Source organism: Sminthopsis crassicaudata, chromosome 3 (assembly GCF_048593235.1).
Source record: "Sminthopsis crassicaudata isolate SCR6 chromosome 3, ASM4859323v1, whole genome shotgun sequence".
Taxonomy (NCBI): domain Eukaryota; kingdom Metazoa; phylum Chordata; class Mammalia; order Dasyuromorphia; family Dasyuridae; genus Sminthopsis; species Sminthopsis crassicaudata.
Window position 1 is genome coordinate 454361760 of NC_133619.1, and position 16730 is coordinate 454378489.

The following is a 16730-nucleotide window of genomic DNA, read 5'->3' on the forward strand; positions in this document are numbered from 1 at the left end:
TTCTTGATTGACCTTAGAACTTGTATAATACTTTGTTTATATCTTTGTTATACACCTGTGATATTCTATTTTATATGGAGAACTATATATATATATAATTATATAAAATATATAAATATATAAAAAATAATATATGACAATATTATCAATTCGCTTATGACAGTCATTTTTATTTTGGTAGTTTGGAGGAAAGGCTTGGACTGAGCTGAGTACATTGGGACGATTTTCTTCTCTCTCCTCTTGTTTTCTCAGTCTCTGTCTCTCCCTACCTACACATACACACATTATATATAAATATGTTATGTATTTAGCTATACATTATATATATATATATATATATATATATATATACATGTGCATGTATATAAGATGTGTGTATGTGTGCATATAAATTGTAGGGAGAGATCAAGGATCTCATACAAATGAGGCAAAAAGGGAAAAATAGATACTAAAGAAGCTAGTAAGAAGAGAGTAGGTGGTGCTGAAACCTTACTGTCATAGGGAATGGGTTAAAGAGGTTAGATAGATAGATAGATAGATAGATAAATAGATAGATAGGTAGATATTCATAATATGGTCTTACATATATGAATGTATATATATAAATTTATGAGATAACTATGTATATGAATGTGTATATGCATTGTATATATACATATATATACATATATAATATATCAACATACATATTCATGATATATACACATGGGTATATATGTGTGTATGTGTACATGTGTATGAGTGTGTATACATTTAATTATACCCTTCTTGAGGAACAGAGAGGAAGGAGGAAAAATAAAGTAAAAATGCATAGCATAAAACAAAAGAAAATCTCTAAGGAAGCAAAGATAAGATGGACAGCTCAGAACATCGTGTATAGTATTTATTGTATAAGCTTTCTTGAAATGTGAATCTATATTTTTCTATTTTGAATCCTCTCATGTTCTACTGTGCATATGGCAATGAATGATTTTTTTTTCCATTTCTTATTTTGTATTTAAATTTGAGAGGAAAAAAAAAAAAGAAAAAGCATCCATTACTCTTTGGAAGTTTATCCAATTAATCAATCAAGATCTATTAAGCTCTTACTATGTGCTAGGCACTATCTCAAGCACTGGGGATTCAAAGAGGCAAAAAAGTGGTCCCTGTCCTAGAGAAGTTTATAATCTAATGTGCCCTCTGATAATATTTCTTGTTGCCATTCTGTTTCTATTGCTGGATTTTTCTCGTTCCATAACATCCCTGGGTTTTCTAAGATCATTTGAACATTTTTTATGTGTGTGATATAGTTGTAAAGACTTAGATTCAAAGGAATATAGCTCCTAATCTCTGCTTGGTTATTTATTACATTTATGACTTCGCCTAGGCAAGTATTGTAGCCCTGTCAAGCCTCTGATTGCTCAGTTTTAAAATGAAAGGGGTTAAATTCTTTTCTTTAAACTCTAAATTCTATTCAACTAATAATTTTTCTACTAGCACTACAAATTCACCATGATTAAATCAAACTCCTCTTTTTTCATCCTCACCAGTCTCAGGCTTTTGCTACTGTTCTACTGACCCACTTACCTATCACTAGTGGCAGTACCAATATATTACCTGGTTCCCAATCCTAAGGGCCAGCATACATTTCAATAACCATCATTTTATGATAATTATTATTTTTGTTTCTTCATAGTTACTTGTTTTTCTACAACAAAACTCAAATCTTCCATCCATTCCTTCATGTTCCTACTATCAAAATTCTTTTCCAAAACCTGGCTACATTCCATCAAGATTGTAGGGCCAAAAAGTGAAGATGGTAAAATATTAGGACAAGAAAAATCCCAAGAATGGATGAATGAGAAGAAGTAAAGTTTTTTTTTGTTTGTTTGTATTGTTTAGCTGAAAAAAGAGTAGAAAAAAAAAGATCTTTTGAAATGTCTATTGGGAGTTCAAATTTGAGAAGAAAAGGAATGTATTGAGAAAAATATTGAATTTTGAGTCTAAGAGATTAAGTTCTTGTTCTTTTTCTGTCACTAACAAGTTCTGTGACTTATCACAGACAAATCCCTATCATCTATGTCTGTGGCTTGAACATAAGTGGAAGCTCAAAAAATGGATGTTGAATGAATGAATCTCCCTGCCTCAATTTCCTCTTCAAGGATAATAAAAGCTGTGCTACTTACCTCAATATTGCCTCAAAGATTATATAAGAAATGTGAAAGTAATTACAAAATTAAAAGCCTGTTCAAATACAAAATATTATTATCAAAATAACAATCTTTCCATCTGCTGGGGTTTTTTCCTGCTGCTCACTGCTAAGTGCCCTCCCCACCCCTCAGCGCCACCTCCATTCTCACTATTTAGACCTCATCCCTATGGTACTATCTTTAAATGGCTCACTCCAAAATTTTGACAATGATATTCAAATACCATTCCCCCTGAACTCACCCAGCTTAGTTTAGATCCCGTGTCCTAGTCAAGCTTACCTTCCTGCTATTCCATTTTATTTTCCCTCTTCTTTCTTTAAGTCATTGTCCAGACCAAACCAAAGTGCTCCCAACTTCCAAAACCTGATTTTTGGCCTTTGGCTTTGACCCAATAATTATTGCCCCTCAGCCCAGGTTGTCTCACTAGTTTGAGCTCTGAGTCCTAAGCCCTGTCTGTTTTTCAGGTATGGTTCCTGTTAAACCAAGTCGGGCTCCCTTCTATACAACTGAATTGTCAAACTTCCTTATAGTTATTTGAGCCTTTACTAATTCCCTACATCTCTTTCACCCCTCCTCCCATCTGTGAGTGCATTTCCTATTTCTTTAATAATGACTAACATACATATAGTGCTACATATGTGCCTGATGCTGCGCTAAGTGCTTTATCTTATTTGGATTTAACAAGCACTCTGGGAGGTAAGTGCTATTGTAATTGAGGCTAACAGATTAACCAATTTGCAGAGGGTTACACAGCTAGTCAATGTCTGAGGATGAATTTGAACTCAGGTCTTCCTTACTCTAGATCCAGTATCTATTCACTGCGCCCCTTAGGACTCTGTTTCTTGAAGCTTCTGCTTCTACTTTCCATTCATTACTTCAACAAGTATGTATCCCATGCCTATTAAGTAATAATATATACATATATGTACATAGTACACTGAGATTTGTAAAGTGCTTTACATTTATTATTCCATTCAATCTCACAACCCATTAGGCAAATACCAAAGCTTTTCTAACCTCATATTACAAACAAGTAAATTAAGTCTGAGAAAAGTTAAGTGACTTGCCCACGATAAACCAGAGACAGTAATGTATTATGTGCAAATATTTTCCAAAGATAAGTAAGATAGGCTCCTATCCTCAAGAATCATGGAATCTCAGAGGGTGAGGGGAAAAAAATCATAGGAGCTGTCAAATATTCTTTAAATACTGTGAGTAGTAACTAAAGTCAATCTATGCATCTAGTCCAATTTTAAGGGAAAGATCAGAGAGTTGCTCTTGTTTGTTTATGTGAAATGTATGAAGTGAGAGTCTAATTGACTTTCTTGTGTGAATCAAATCTCAAAGTAAATCCTCCTTGTTTGGGATAGGTCTGACTCTGCAAAAGGATACCTTTATTCTGAAATAGAGACTAAGTCATCAATGTTTTTCATCTATCCTTTTTACATAGTTACTCTATCTATCCCTGTTCTTTTCAGATTCATTCCTTTTGTTAGGACTCTCTAGTTTTCCCCAGATCCTTCCTACCTCTCTGCCCAAACCTGAGACCTGGAAGAACTAAAAAGGTAGGTATTTTAAAAAAAAGAAGAAGAAGAAGAAAGGCCCCAAACTCCACTGACTGCTAAGAAGGGAACTGGGCATGCTCAGTTGCCAGAGGAGATTCTGGGGTCTAAATAGGAAGCTTTCAATATTCTTGAGCCCAGCAGGAAGGAAAAATACAGTGGCCTAGGATATGTCTCCTCTCTTATGCCATTCCTGGTGAATGTTAAAAGCAGAAAACTGACTCCTAGACTGCTTGCAACCAGTCCCTAGCTGGGGACATCAAGCAGGATAACAGTGTGCTAAGAAACAGCCCCTCCAACTGGCTTGGTACAGGAAAGGAAGGGGTCTTTGCTCTGCTGCACCACAATGGAAAGAAGATGGGCTTTTGGCACCTCTTATGCATCCATACAGTGTAGCTCTCTGCTAGGATACAGCAATGTGGCTGCCCCAAGCTGAGAAATGAGACACTGACTAAGGACCCATCCCTTGAGGCTACCTATGACCCATCTTGTGGTCGACTCAGGGGGAGCCCTTGGGAAGGCTAGCCAGAACATAGACACAATCTAGGGAGGCAGCTTTGGACTCAGGGCTAAACAGATGGACTATCTCCATTTGTGACAAGCCAGGGATCTTTTACACACTGAAATCTGTGTGAGCGTCCAAATGCATACCTTCTTTGTCCATAGACTATGAGAGTCCTTTTTCTATCTCTTAGGACAGCAAGATGAGGAGGAGAGAGAAAGAAAGGGAAGGAGGGAGGGAGGAAAAATGAGAGAGGGGAGGGAGGAAGGGAAGGAGAGAGGAAGAGAGGGAGAGAAAGAGAAAGAGAGAGAGAGAGAGAGAGAGAGAGAGAGAGAGAGAGAGAGAGAGAGAGAGAGAGAGAGAGAGAGAGAGAGAGAGAGAGAGAGAGAGAGAAGAGAGAGAAGACATTGTTTTCTCCTCTCCCTTGATTTTTTGGAGCCGCAGCAGACTCCTTAGAGTAGCAACAGCAGGTTCCTCACCTTTCTGCCCAGGGACTAAAATGGGTTGGGGATTGTCAAAGGTGGGGTGTGATTTTAAAAGGGGGGGAAGCCCTTAGATGCAGGGGATGCCGCCACCACTGCACAGTCTAGGAGACAGAGAGACAGACAGGAACAGAGGCACTGGGAAAGAGGGAGAGAAAGACGCACAGCTGCCCCTGCTGCTAAAACCTACCCGTTTTCTTCAATCGGCAGCAAAACATGAGACATTTTCACTGTGGTGCATCCATATTGAGAAGGTGGGAAAAAAATCCCCTGTGCTCTGCTGCGTGCATTCCAGTCACCCCGAGATGGGAGGCGACCCACGTCCATATGCCATGGAGCGATTCTTCCCCCCCACCCCCCTCCCCTCGCGCTGCACACTCTCTCTGCACCTAGCTAAAGCAGACCACTCGCTTGGCAGGTTTTGCTGCAAACCCGGTTAATCAGTCTGACAGCAGCTAGTCTCTTACCGTGGGTAGCAGCGGCTCCATTTGCGCTCCTTGCTCTTTCATCTCCATGTTTTGAGATACCTCTGGAATAGGCACCTTTCTTCTGCAGTGCCTTCAGTGTCTTCCACGGAGCCCAGCGCTCGCTCTGCTTAGTATTCGGATCAGGTAGCTCTGAAGCAGGAGGCACTTGAACACTCCAAATCACCACAGTCACATGGCTCCTACTCACTCGGGCTGCTGGCCAGATTTCACACTGAACGCCTTGGAACCCTGGGCCAGTGAAAGAGATTTCCCCAATCCCTGTATCCCTGCCCATACCTGGAGCCTGGAGGAAAGGGCGTTTGTCAACACTGGTGCCCTGGGGTTTTAGCCATCTGACCTAAAATGAGAAAGTACTAACTTCTTGGGTTGAAGAGCTCCAGCTGAGGGCTCACATCAACGCTGCTGAGATTCTGGGGCTCACTCCCTTATCTTCATCAATCAGGTGAATTATTATTCTATTCGGGACCTTAAAAGAGAAAAAATTCAAAGGAAACCGTACCCACTTTAGATTTTGGGAGACCTCCAGAAGGTGATAAGGCAAACTTATAAATCATAATTGCCCAATGTCTGCCCAAACTTACACTTTTTAGTCACAAAAGTTTACTAACCTGCAGTTATATCTCATTTATCACAACAGTGAGATTAAAGCAGACTTAATAATAAATCTTTTAATTGGAAAACAGGGTAAATTACTTTGGCATGTAGAAGTATGAGTTACCAGCATATATTTGAATACTCTGTGATTTTTGTGAAGATGGAGAAATCATTCCATCCAAATAAACTGACAACTCAACCAGTATATAATTTACCGAAGGAATCTTATAGAATTGACTGAAGCATAAAGAGCTTAAATGATGTAATAAGTAGGATTTGAATCCAGTTCTTTTTGATTCAGTCCAACACACTATCTACTTCATTGGGCTTCCCCTTCATAGATGACATAGAAGACAGCACTTTAACTCAATATATGAGTGGCATGAAATTTTCAAAACAATTCACTGCAATAAAAGAGAAGAACTGATTTGTGAAGAGTAGCTGGTGATGACTTTTTTAAAATCAAATGATTTTGGATCTAGAATGATTTGTCATGGAGCCATTTAGAGCACCTTAGATCTTTAATATCCATCTTTATACCAGTGATAAAGGGAAAGGAAAGGTAAAACATCAGAAAACTTCAGCCTGAAATAAACAAATGTTTTACAGATTAAAATAAAGCAAAGTAAAACATCTTACCATAAGAAAAGGGCAGCTAGGTGGTACAGAGGATAGAGCACAGGACCTGGAATCATGAAAGATCTGAGTTCAAATCCAGTCTCAGACACTTGCTAGATGTGTGACCCTGGGCAAAAAACCACTTAGCCCTGTTTTCCTCAGTTTCCTCATCTTTGAAATAAACTGGAGAAGGAAATGGCAAACCACTGCAGTATCTTTGCCAGGAAAACCCCAAATGGAGTCATGGAGAGTAGGACACAACTGAAATGACAGAGCAATAACAACCATAAAAAAGAAATGTTGGATTAATTTCAGTGTTTCAACCCTCTAAGACAGAATATTTTTCTTTATTTAGTTAATTTTTTTAGAGATGTCTTTTCTTTTGTTGTTAATAATGAGCCTAGATGATAATTTTATAATAGGAATCAGTTAAATACACTGAATCAATGATATCAAATTCAAACAAAAACCAGGCCACTAAATTGTATATAAGATCCTTGTGGCAGCATGTTGACTTATAAAATCACACATTAACATCATCTACATTCTATCTTGTTTTTATTTATTCTTACAAATATTTCCCAATTATATTTAAATGTGACTTGGGCCCATTTGACTCCTCTGGCTTAGATGACCCAATATAGGAATCATGCACCTTTGAAAGTTTCATTTCTTTAGTATACTCCCCCTGAAATTTCACTGGTATTGGGAATTATCATCACCTGTCAACCCAGGTTAGGTAGCTGTCTAAACCATGATTCCCAGAGGAATGATGAACAAAATGCTTCCTACTTCTCCTGAAAAAGAAGCAATGGGAGCAGCTAGATGACACAGTGGATGAAGTCTGGCCTTGAAGTCAGGAGGACCTGAGTTCAACTCTGGACTCAGATATTTAATACTTACTAGCCATGTGATCCTGGGCAAGACATTTAACCCCAATTGCCTCTCCAATTTAAAAGACAGAGAAGTGATGATCTAAACAAGCAGAATAGGACATGAATTTTTGGACATGGCCAAAGTAGCAATGCATTTTGCTTGACTATGTTTATTTATTACAAGGGTCTTTCTTTCTTTCTCTTCCTTCTTTCCTTCCTTCCTTTCTTCCTATCTCTTTTTATTTTTTTTTCTTTCCTTCCTTCCTTCCCCCCCTCCCTCCCTCCCTCCTTCCCTTCTTTCTCTCTCTTTCTTTCTTTCTGAGATACCAGAGAGAGAAAATACTTGTTCATTGAAAAAGAAAAAAATTTATATTTTTAAAAAGAAAGTTTCTAAAGTCTCAAAGATTATTTAATCTGTCCATAGTCATTGAAAATTAGTTCAGTCAGATAGTGTGAAGTCTGTGTCAAGCATTCTTTATTCTTTACTTCTTTACTCCAAGTCTAGCACTCATTTGCTTCTCCCACACCAATATGTGCAAAGTCATTGTCATGCACTATATGTTTAATATTCTGAAACTTGAATCCATAACAGTAAAGAAAACCAACTTTGATTTACCATGTCTTTCTGGTATTTATCTTTTCACTTCTGCCTTCTTTTATACCTAATTCCTTTTACTAGGGTCTAGTTTCATTGTTTTCTAAATATATTTATTCAACTGTTTATCTTCTTTGCCGTCAGTCTAAGTGCTTTTTCTAACTTTTTATCATCATTCTGAACCTATCTGGTCTACAAAGAATCAGAGTTTACTGGGTATCAGTTCTGTGCAATTTACCAGTCAACTCCACCTATATATATAAAGTGATGAAGTCCTGAGTAACTGGATTTGGTTGGCAGAGAGGAACTGGATTGATGGAATTGCTCACTAGGGCATGCTGGGAAGGGAGCTGCTTAGATCCACCTGTGGAGGTCATGGGGAGCCCTGCCTTGATGTCAGATCAGAAATCTGAGTTATATCAAACCCGTGAGGCTTAATTTCCCCTATAAATCTGTCCATGCTTCATGCCATTTTGCTGAACCCCTTTTGGGTTATAGCCCCATGACATTTTGCTTCATGGTGTCTTTCCCTTCCCCCATGCTGCATAGTATCTCTCTTCTCATATCCCTACTATGCCTTGTAGTATATTATACTTCTTATAGCTTATTCTTCTTATAGCTAACTCTTTTAGGGGGCTAAACTCTATAGATTTGGCTTGCCAGTGAAGGACATGCTCCAACCTCATAGGGTGTTCCCTTCCTTTGGTTAATTATGAGTTCCATTAGGGAAGTTCTTTTCCATCATTAATTATTGAAATCCTTTTCCTTGCTAACTATATGCTCTCCCAATTCTTTTTCATATTTGCCATTCCTTGTGTCTATCATTTCTCTTCATTTTGTCTATAACTTTTTCTTCTAAATAAACTTACCTTTTTTCAAAGAGAATGACATTGTGAATTCTTCACATGGCTGAATCCCCACATTTAGTGTCTACAATTTCATCATTTGGTGCTAAACTCCAATACATCATTTGGAACTAGGAGCTGTTTTCATAAACACAATTGCAAAGGCTGCTTAAAAATTGGAGTCCGGTCTCTTCCATGGACTGGTTTAGGATCAAACTAGTTTTTACCAATACTATAGGTTCTATAGGACTTTTTGCTATGGCAACATCTGTGTAAGATGATTATGTTTCTTGATCCCTTAAATCTTCTCAAACAACTGCCCTTTATTTACCACGGACATCCTCTGTGTCTATCTGGGCCAGTATTATTTCCTCCATTAGAATATAAACTCAATGAAAGAAAGGACTATTTTTTTCCCCCTAAACTCAATACCTGGCACAGAGTAGGTACTTAGTAAAAAAAAAAAAAAAATGTTGACTAATTGATTAGAGTAGGAAACATTCTGATTAGATTTTTCAAAGAAAAGAATATCCATTCTAATATTTCTTATCAAAAAGGAAAATGGTTGTTGTTTTCAATCAACTGCCAAAAACCGGTCCTACAGAAAAAATGAGCAATTTACCCCATTATCCTCCTCAATCAATTAACAACATGGATTAAGTGTTGACTTAATCTATGTGCAGAGCATTTTGAAGAGACAAGGAAAAAGGAGGCAGTGATTGATTGACCTTAAGGAACACCTATTGGCTCAGAAGAAGATTAGAAAACAAATTTCTGGTCCTGGTAGAGCTTGTAATAAGACTTAGCTCTCTTCTCATCTGTGTCCAAATGACAAGTAATATTTTCAGCTTGATCCTAGTGGATGAAATTGGGTTTAACGATTTCATCCACTAGCGTCAAGCTGAAAATATCACTACAGGAGATTCCCTGTATCTCATTGCCAAAACCTTCTATTACCTAGTTTATTCTCCTTCAAAAAGAAAAAAAATTTATTTAAATATGCTGAAAAATTAAAAAGATCTGATTGGCTAGGTGTGAATCAAAAGAAACAAAATGAAAATGAGAGGCTTAAATGTTAAGTCATTTTTAATCAACTGATTCTTACAGTTTCTCTTTTACATAGCCCAGGTACTTAGGCAAGGCTTTCAACATAATCCTACAGGGAGGAGAAGTAGGAATGGAGCAGGAGAAGTCTTGAATTCCACCATCTTCTGGAATCATATTCTGGGGAATCTGGGAAAATCAACTTGGGTTAGGCCAAAAATCAGGAATAAGTTAGAACTCTACAAATAGAAAGTTCTTCTTCAGATGATCAATTAAGAAAGCCATTTCCCCAGAGGTCTCTCCAGGTAAAAATAATGCATCACAGTTAAACTGTTGAAGGAAGATGAACCAATATCAATCAATTAATTGCTAATGAAGAAAACAAAAGTTTGGAATGAGTTGCTCTTAAAAGCTTATTTTTGTGTTATATGTATACTGGTGAATTCATAGGACACTAAAGCTGGAGGGAACTTCAAAAATCTTGTAACTTATATCAATAGGATTAGACATTTAGAGCTAGAAGGGATTTCAAGTCTTCTCTTTTTATAGATAAATATAAAAAGGCCATGAAGATATAAGTGGTTGATCTAAGGTCACATATAAGAGTTCAAACCAGGTTCTTTCCATTGTGCCACACTGCCTCAGATGAAGAAACCACCTACAGACTTTAAGAGCTTACACAAGTTCACAGTTAGTGACAAAGACAGAACTGGATCCCCATCCTAGTCTAGTTTTTTTCCATTATGCCAAACAGCTCCAAACCCTGTGGATAATTAAGGAGGTGCATGTCTAAACTATTCCTGAATGGCCAAAAAGCCCAATGAGATTTCTTCCGTGGCTTTTGGCAGTCAGACCAAACTATTAAATTTCGGGGGACTAAATTTGTCACAGGAACCACATGTTCCAGTAATCGTGACTGAATAGGACAATGGATTGACCTTTTATTCCTTCATTGAATCATTCATTTAGTAAGTATCTGTTAAATAAAAACTACTTGAGGCGCCATGTTCTTCCTTTTTATTTGAACCCAGGAAATTAAGAAATTTAATTTTATTCCTTAAAAACTTTGAAAATATATAGTAAAGTTACAGTAAGACCAAATGCCAGTCATTCAGAAATAAGGGGCCTGCAGGGAAGTGCCAGTGAGCAGGAGGTCTTCTTTCTTTCTGGCTATCCATAGGCATTCTTGACCAGCAGGAAGAAACTTTGCTACCATGGTGTGCTTCCTTCCTCACTCTATCTTCCATCCTGGGATTCCTGCTGATCGCTATTCCTGCCAACCACCCCCTAAGCATCCAAGTCAGCATGGATCTAGAGTACTTTAAGTTCCTGTATTCTTTTGTTTCTAAGCTAATACAAACATGTTATCAAAGAATCTGGATCATTTGAATCTGGATTCAGATTAACCGTCTAAATACTAAAGCTGGTATGGCAAAGTGAAAAGAGGAATGGATTCCAAAATGGAAGACCCAAGTTCAAATTCCACACTGGCTGTATGACTCTGGCCATTTCCTAGAATTCCTATATACCTCACTTTCTTACTCTGTAAAAATGAAGTAGATTAGGCCATAAAATCTTTCTGAAAAATATTTTGTAAACCTTTAAAAGTTTATAAAATCTTAGCATTATGATAACAATGATGTATTAGAAGGCAATTATTTTGGCCATTTGTAGTTTTGTAGTTGAGTCATTGTCTAAACTCTATATTCCATGAGCATTGGATCTGAAATCAGGAAGACCTGAGTGCAAATTTAGCCTCATACATTTATTAGTTGGACGACTCAGGGCAAGTCACTTAAATGCTGTTTATCTCAATTTCCTGATTTATAAAAATGGGGATTACAATAGCAACTATCTTCCAGAGTTGTGAGGATCAAATGAGATAATAATTGTAGAGCACTTAGGACAATGTCTGAGACATTGTAACACAATTTAACTGTTAGTAATTATTAATATTAGGCAGTCAAATGGCACAGTGAATAAAATGATAGGCCTGGAGTCAGGAAGACTCATCGTCCTGAATTCAAATCTGACCTGAGACACATAATAGGTGTGTAACCCTGCTCAAATGTATTAGCCTTATTTGTCTTAGTTTCCTCATCTATAAAATGAGCTGGAAAAGGAAATGGCCAACTGCTACAGTATCTGGGGTCATAAACAGTTGGGCATGACTGAAAAACAACTGAACAACAACAACAACAACAACAATAATAATAATAATAATAGAATAATATTATATTCCAGGGAAATAATCCAAGGCCTCATAATCCTCTCCTATATAAAATCTTTACTCAGGTTAACTATAAAGTGTTTCATTTACTACCACAAAGATTAAACCGTGGAATCGTATATGACATTACAACAAAACCGAATTGGCTCCCTTTATAAGCACTCAGGTTCACAAAGCATTGAAAAAAATTCTGTAAGTTTTATTTACCAATAAGAAATATAGACAGACCTCCCCACCAGAACTCAGAAAAGCAGAGTAATCCTTTTCCTTGAATCTTGTGGGTCTTCTTTTCTCTTTACCTTATACTAAAAAGTTGCCCAGTCCCTCATGGTACTTTCCTGATGCAACTCCAGGAAGGAACAACATCTAGCTTTGTTCTTCCTGTTATTCTCTCAGTGATTCACCACTGTAGGTGGCTTTGCCTCCAGGAAGTTATCCTTCCCTCTACTTTTACATAGATACTACCCCCTGCGCTCAGACAACATCATAGCTCTTCCAGTGTTGTTATCTTTCATATTCCATTTCAATGCTTCCTGCTATCCTGCTTTCTTTCCAGCAGTTGCTCTGTTTCTCCAGGAGACAGTGTGGTCTCTCAAACTGCTGAACTCTGATGTAATTCTAGCTACAAATATTATAGCTCTTTTACATCCAATATTAAAATGACTCAGAAGCCATTTTACGTAGGAGTCCCATAGACCTACTTTACAAATAATGTGCCAGTTCTGAGTACTACAGAAAATTAAACAATGAGAGTCTGGTGGAGGTTAAGTGACATAGATTTGTTATGAGTCTAGTCAACTTGATTGGATGACTTTCTCCAGAAAGTGTCCAACAATATATGAAAATGAGTACAGAAAATTTCCCTGAGAGTAACTCAAGGCTGGGATTTGACAAGATATAAGTGGGCAAGTAAATGTCACATTAAATAGAGTGCCAGGCCTGAAGGAATTGAGGAGAGTAAGACAAGTAGCTAATTGTGGAAATTGAGTGAACCACACTGATTCCATCTTGTGACTCAATTCTGGAGCTAGCTTAGTTATCTTTCTATTCAATTATGGGTCTAGTCCAATTTTTGTTGGTGGGAAAACTGTATTCAATTGTGGGAATTGGGAGGAAATTTTTTTTTTTGCATTGTTTAAAGCTGGATCTGCATAGCTGGGAAGCTAGACTATCTCTACTTGCTGTTTAGAGACCCTTAACTAAGGTTATGCTGACCAAAAACCTGATTAGATTCAAAGAATGAATGCAATTTTCTCACAATAGTACATCTTAAGCAACCCATACATCTTATCTGAAAATTGGTTTCACACTAATCAATCAATTATTGTTTCCATGTTCATTTAATTTTTATAGACACTCTGAAGACAGTAAGACACCTCTTTTTCTGAATTCAAGAAATTCTAATTTTTTGCTCCTCCCAAATGAGAACATTCCTAATCTTTCATCCAATTAGAAATAAGATATGCAATATTGTATTGCTTCCTTCTATTTAATTAATTAATCTCATTTAAGTAATTGTTTTTAATACTTAAAAGTCTGTCTCTCCCTTGCATTTGGGGTCCAAAACTATGATGAGATATGGTCCTGCTTTGTTGGTCAATTATGATGAACTGCTTAATAAACTGATACATTCAGAAGTTTGGACTTTTGTTTCCTTAATCATATCATCTTTCACCCACCAGAGTTTTCTGGCAAAGCCAGCAAGAGTCAAGTAAGAATTCTGATCCCGAGGGCTAGGAACTTTCCAGAAAAACTCCCTAGAGTACTCCACTTAAGCTTTCACCATGGGTCTTTTTCATGGGAAGACTGTCCAGGGAATTAAGAATCCTGCTCACAATGCCCATTTCTTTCAAGTTAATGTAAAGTTTCAGTTTGCTTCAGGTAAACTGGGTGTTGGAAGAAGGATATTATAAAGAAAACTGATTCATCTTAACTCAACAAGGAATCAGAAACAGAGACCCAGGTAAAACATCTTGAATAGAAGGTGGTTCTGCTATTTATAGAACCACCACTCTAGCATTTAAGATTGTGAGCATGAAAGGACCTTAGAGGCAACATATTCCCACCCCTTAATTTTGCAAATGAAGAAAATTGAGGCTGGGAGAGATTAAGTGATTTATCCAAGATCACATAGCTATTAAATTGCTGAATAAGGATATATATTCAGATCTTGTTGATTCCAAACCCAGAACTATATCTATAGTGCAATCCCTACTAATTTCTTTATGTTCCAACCCTCTTCATGTTATAGTTGGATAATTAAGGTGGCAAGTAGAGAGAATGCTGGATTTGAAATTAGGAAGACTCATCTTCCTGAGTTTATTAAATATGGCCTCAAATATTTCCTAGCTGTGTGACCCCGATCATGTCACTTAATGCTGTTTGCTTAAGTTCCTCATCTATAAAATAAGCTAGAGAAAGAAGTGGCAAACTATTCCATCACCTTCAACAAAAAACTCCAAATTGAGTCATGAAAAATAAGGCGTGACTGAAATGCCAAACAACAAATTGCAATAATTTCTTTGCTTTTAGTTTTCCTTCACCAATCCATGTTTCACACAACTAATTTAAATTTCTAAAATGCAAATCTAGCCATAGCATTCTTCTACTCAAAATCTCCTCTATGTCAAAATTAAAAAAAAAAAAAATTCTGGCATTTAAAGCCTTCCACAAACTGGCTTCCATCAACTTTTCCAGTCATTAATATTATTCCTGTTCCAATCAATATGACCTATTAGTGGTTCTCTACCCATGTCCAGCCTTTGCAAAGGTTGCCTCCTATGCTTTAAATATACTCTGCCTATGTATAATCTATGTCAGATTACTAACCATCTCAGAGAGAAGGAAGGAGAAGGAGGGAGAGAGAGAAATTCAAACTCAAAACTTTAAAAAATAATGCTAAAATTATTTTGAAAAGTAATTGGGGAAAATGAAATGTTATATAAAAAAAAACAACAAAAGACCCAAATATATTCTGCCCTAACTTTCTTCTAAATCTGCATGAATTCTATCTCTTATATGAAGCCTTTTGAGTTTTCCCTACCTCTGGAAATTTGCAATGAGCATAACTTGTATTTGCATTTCACAATGCATGTGAATTCTTCTAGAAGAATATAAGCTCCTTGAGGGAAAATGTTTCATTTTTCTCTTCATATCCCTAACAATTACATTAACATCTAATATAGAAAGTTAATAAATGTCTGCTGAATTGACTTGAAAAAAAACACTTTTGTATTTTCCCACTTATCTTTTGTTTCTCATCCTTTGGAGTGGACTATATGGACAATGGAACTTAGCCTGAAGCTGCTTTGAAAAAGAACTGGGGAGAGGGAAGGGGAAGAAGGAAAGAGGGAGGAAGGAGAGATAACCTAAGGAGCTTCCCTGAGGAGCTAGGGAAGATTTATATCTCTACTACACATCTTTACTGATTTATTAAATTAAAAAAAAAAAAGTTAAATTGAAAAAATAAGTCAATGTTTGTCAGAAAAAGATCCCTCTGCCAGGATTTTGTAAAGAAATCTCTCATCAACTGATACTTGGAGTGTCCTTTCCAAATCTACCACCAGTTTAGATTGTCATGGGCACCCAAACTCCCATTATTTATGCCTAAAAATTTCCTTATTCCTATTGTTTGATAGCTCAGATCTAATCATCTAACAGAGATATGACAAGAGTCCACAATAACCCCAGAAAAGCTGAGGTACTTGCTCCTTTTGACTAAGAAGTCCCAAACTCTAGGCTCAAGAACACAGACTTGGTGAAATCCTATGGGAGCCCAGTCTCTAAAGTGAGAAAACAGCTTTCTCTCTCTCTCTCTCTCTCTCTCTCTCTCTCTCTCTCTCTCTCTCTCTCTCTCTCTCTCTCTCTCTCTCTCTCTCTCTCTCTCTCTCTCTCTCGTCTCTCGTCTCTCTTCTCTCTCTTTCTCTCTCTTTCTCTTTCTCTCTCTCTCTCTCTTTCTCTCTCTCTTCTCTCTCTCTCTCTGTTTCTCTCTCTTTCTCTCTCTCTCTCTTTCTCTCTCTCTTCTCTCTCTCTTCTCTCTCTCTCTGTTTCTCTCTCTCTTGTCTCTCTTCTCTCTCTCTTCTCTCTCTGTTTCTCTCTCTTTCTCTCTCTCTCTCTTTCTCTCTCTCTTCTCTCTCTCTTCTCTCTCTCTCTGTTTCTCTCTCTCTTGTCTCTCTCTTTCTCTTCTCTCTTCTCTCTCTTCTCCTCTCTCTTCTCTCTCTCACTTCTCTCTCTCTTTCTCTCTCTCTTCTCTCTCTCTCATCTCTCTTCTCTCTCTTTTTCTCTCTTTCTCTCTGTTTCTCTCTGTTTCTCTCTCTCTTTCTCTCTCTCTCTTCTCTCTCTCTTCTCTCTCTGTTTCTCTCTCTCTTGTCTCTCTTGTCTCTCTTTCTCTCTCTTTCTCTCTCTCTTCTCTCTCTGTTTCTCTCTCTTTCTCTCTCTCTCTTTCTCTCTCTCTTCTCTCTCTCTTCTCTCTCTCTGTTTCTCTCTCTCTTGTCTCTCTTCTCTCTCTCTCTCTCTCTCTCTCTCTCTCTCTCTCTCTCTCTCTCTCTCTCTCTTTCTCTTCACTTTTTCTGTCTCTTTATGCCCTCTTCTCAGAACTCCAGAAAAAAATCACATAAAGTATAGATTTAGCTTATGTCTAGAATTTCCCTCAATATACAAAGTAGATCTAGTCAATATATATAGGACAACTATTTATTCCACACAAG

General features: G+C 37.3%; 1 protein-coding gene across 3 annotated transcripts in view; it reads right to left on the bottom strand.

Moving 5' to 3' along the window:
* SLC4A10 (solute carrier family 4 member 10) overlaps positions 1–5360 on the bottom strand; it is a 357517-nt gene extending 352157 nt beyond the window's left edge. For all 3 annotated transcript variants that reach the window (XM_074303280.1, XM_074303281.1, XM_074303276.1), the window contains exon 1: positions 5203–5360. In XM_074303280.1, the coding sequence (XP_074159381.1) occupies positions 5203–5250 (48 nt within the window). In that variant the 5' untranslated portion in view covers positions 5251–5360. The remainder of the gene's footprint in view (positions 1–5202) is intronic.
* Between the last annotated feature and the right edge of the window lie 11370 nt (positions 5361–16730).